At 40.3% G+C, this 1,473-nt stretch overlaps 1 protein-coding gene across 1 annotated transcript in view; it reads right to left on the bottom strand.

The window, feature by feature from the left end:
* LOC101850050 (translocon-associated protein subunit beta) overlaps nt 1-1,473 on the bottom strand; it is a gene marked incomplete in the record, with an annotated part of 18,843 nt that overhangs the window by 6,499 nt on the left and 10,871 nt on the right. The window contains 1 exon segment of the mRNA XM_013089866.2: nt 1,096-1,207. Coding sequence (XP_012945320.2) covers nt 1,096-1,207 — 112 coding nt within the window.

Here is a 1,473-nt window from a genome sequence, read left to right as displayed (position 1 = left end):
CAACTAGACATCCTCCATGTGGCAAGAGATGTGTCTCACAACTAGACATCCTCCATGTGGCAAGAGATGTGTCTCACAACTAGACATCCTCCATGTGGCAAGAGATGTGTCTCACAACTAGACGTCCTGATAATACAGCACTATTCTCTGAAATCATCTTCTCTGGTGATACTTTTCAACATCACTTTTGTCCCAAACAGTAAGCCATAGTCTTTTTCTATATCGTGTGTGCCCACATATTTTCAACATTCTGATCTAGTCCTGAGTCTTTTTTATATAACATACATGTACTTTAAAACAGGTATTTTCAAAACTTGTTTTTACTTATCATAGTCAGAACCTCACACTGTTTAACTGCTTGACAGCAGTTTTCAGTATTTCATTTTTTTTTTCCAAACAGGTTCATAAGTTGTTTTCACTCCTAATTTTTTCTTTTTCGTACAAGTTCAAAATGTGTTTTCATTTACCATGATGTGTTTTTATTTTATCACTACATTGCCTGTAAACCGCTCTGTTTGAATCTCAAAAGATTAATGTCTTACCTAATTGGTCATATTATTTACTGTTTTCTATTGTGCCCTATTATCAACAGTCATCTTCATTCATCTTAATCCAATCAATAAGAGCTAGTCATAAAAGCATTTAAAAGTCAGATGCAATCGTGATCATAAATTTGATTTAAAACTGATTTTTGGTGCCTTTATTTCGGCGTGATTTTACTGTGATTTACTTAGTTTTTATTCATGATTTAAACAATTTTCCTATAACTATACTTTTGTAGAGAGCAAGAATAAACTGTATAGTTATTTATATAAACGTTGTGATGCACGATACAGTATTACCAACTTTCATCAACGAAATGATCACCTATAATTTTTGCCTCGGTGCCCTCTGATTTTTAGGCCCCACCGAGGCAATTTTTGCCTGCCCTCCTGAACACCTAATTCAAGCCCTGCGTATGTGTTAGTGTGTCTGTGAGTGTGTGTCTGTGAGTGTGCATCTGGGAGTGTGTCCACTGACCGTGCGTCTGTGAGTGTGCGTCTGTGAGTGTGTGTCTGTGACTGTGAGTGTGTGTCTGTGAGTATGTCCACTGACCGTGCGTTCCGTCGCGTCCTCTGACAACAGATAGCTGAGCTCGGCCGACGTGAAGTTGAAATATCCAGACTTAAGGGGTCGCAGGATGACGGCGTGGCTCACGTTAGAGTTGCTGGATCAAGGTCAAGGGCAAATCACTCCTGTCCTCTGCACACAGTCACACTGACCATCACACACAAACAGTCACACTGACCACCCCTGGCAGCAGTTTTGCCGAACTTACAACACAAAGAGGCCACACAAGTGCCAAAGATGACAGGTGTTACTAAACAGAACGATAGGAAGAAAGGAAGAAACAGAGACAGAGAGAGAGAGAGAGAGACAGAGAGAGAGACAGAGAGACAGAGAGAGAGAGAGAGAGAGAGAGACAGAGAGAGA

The sequence above is a fragment of the Aplysia californica genome, unplaced genomic scaffold (assembly GCF_000002075.1).
Source record: "Aplysia californica isolate F4 #8 unplaced genomic scaffold, AplCal3.0 scaffold01067, whole genome shotgun sequence".
NCBI lineage: Eukaryota > Metazoa > Mollusca > Gastropoda > Aplysiida > Aplysiidae > Aplysia > Aplysia californica.
The sequence above is the reverse complement of the archived record's forward strand: the minus strand, read 5'-3'. Positions and strand labels throughout refer to the sequence as shown.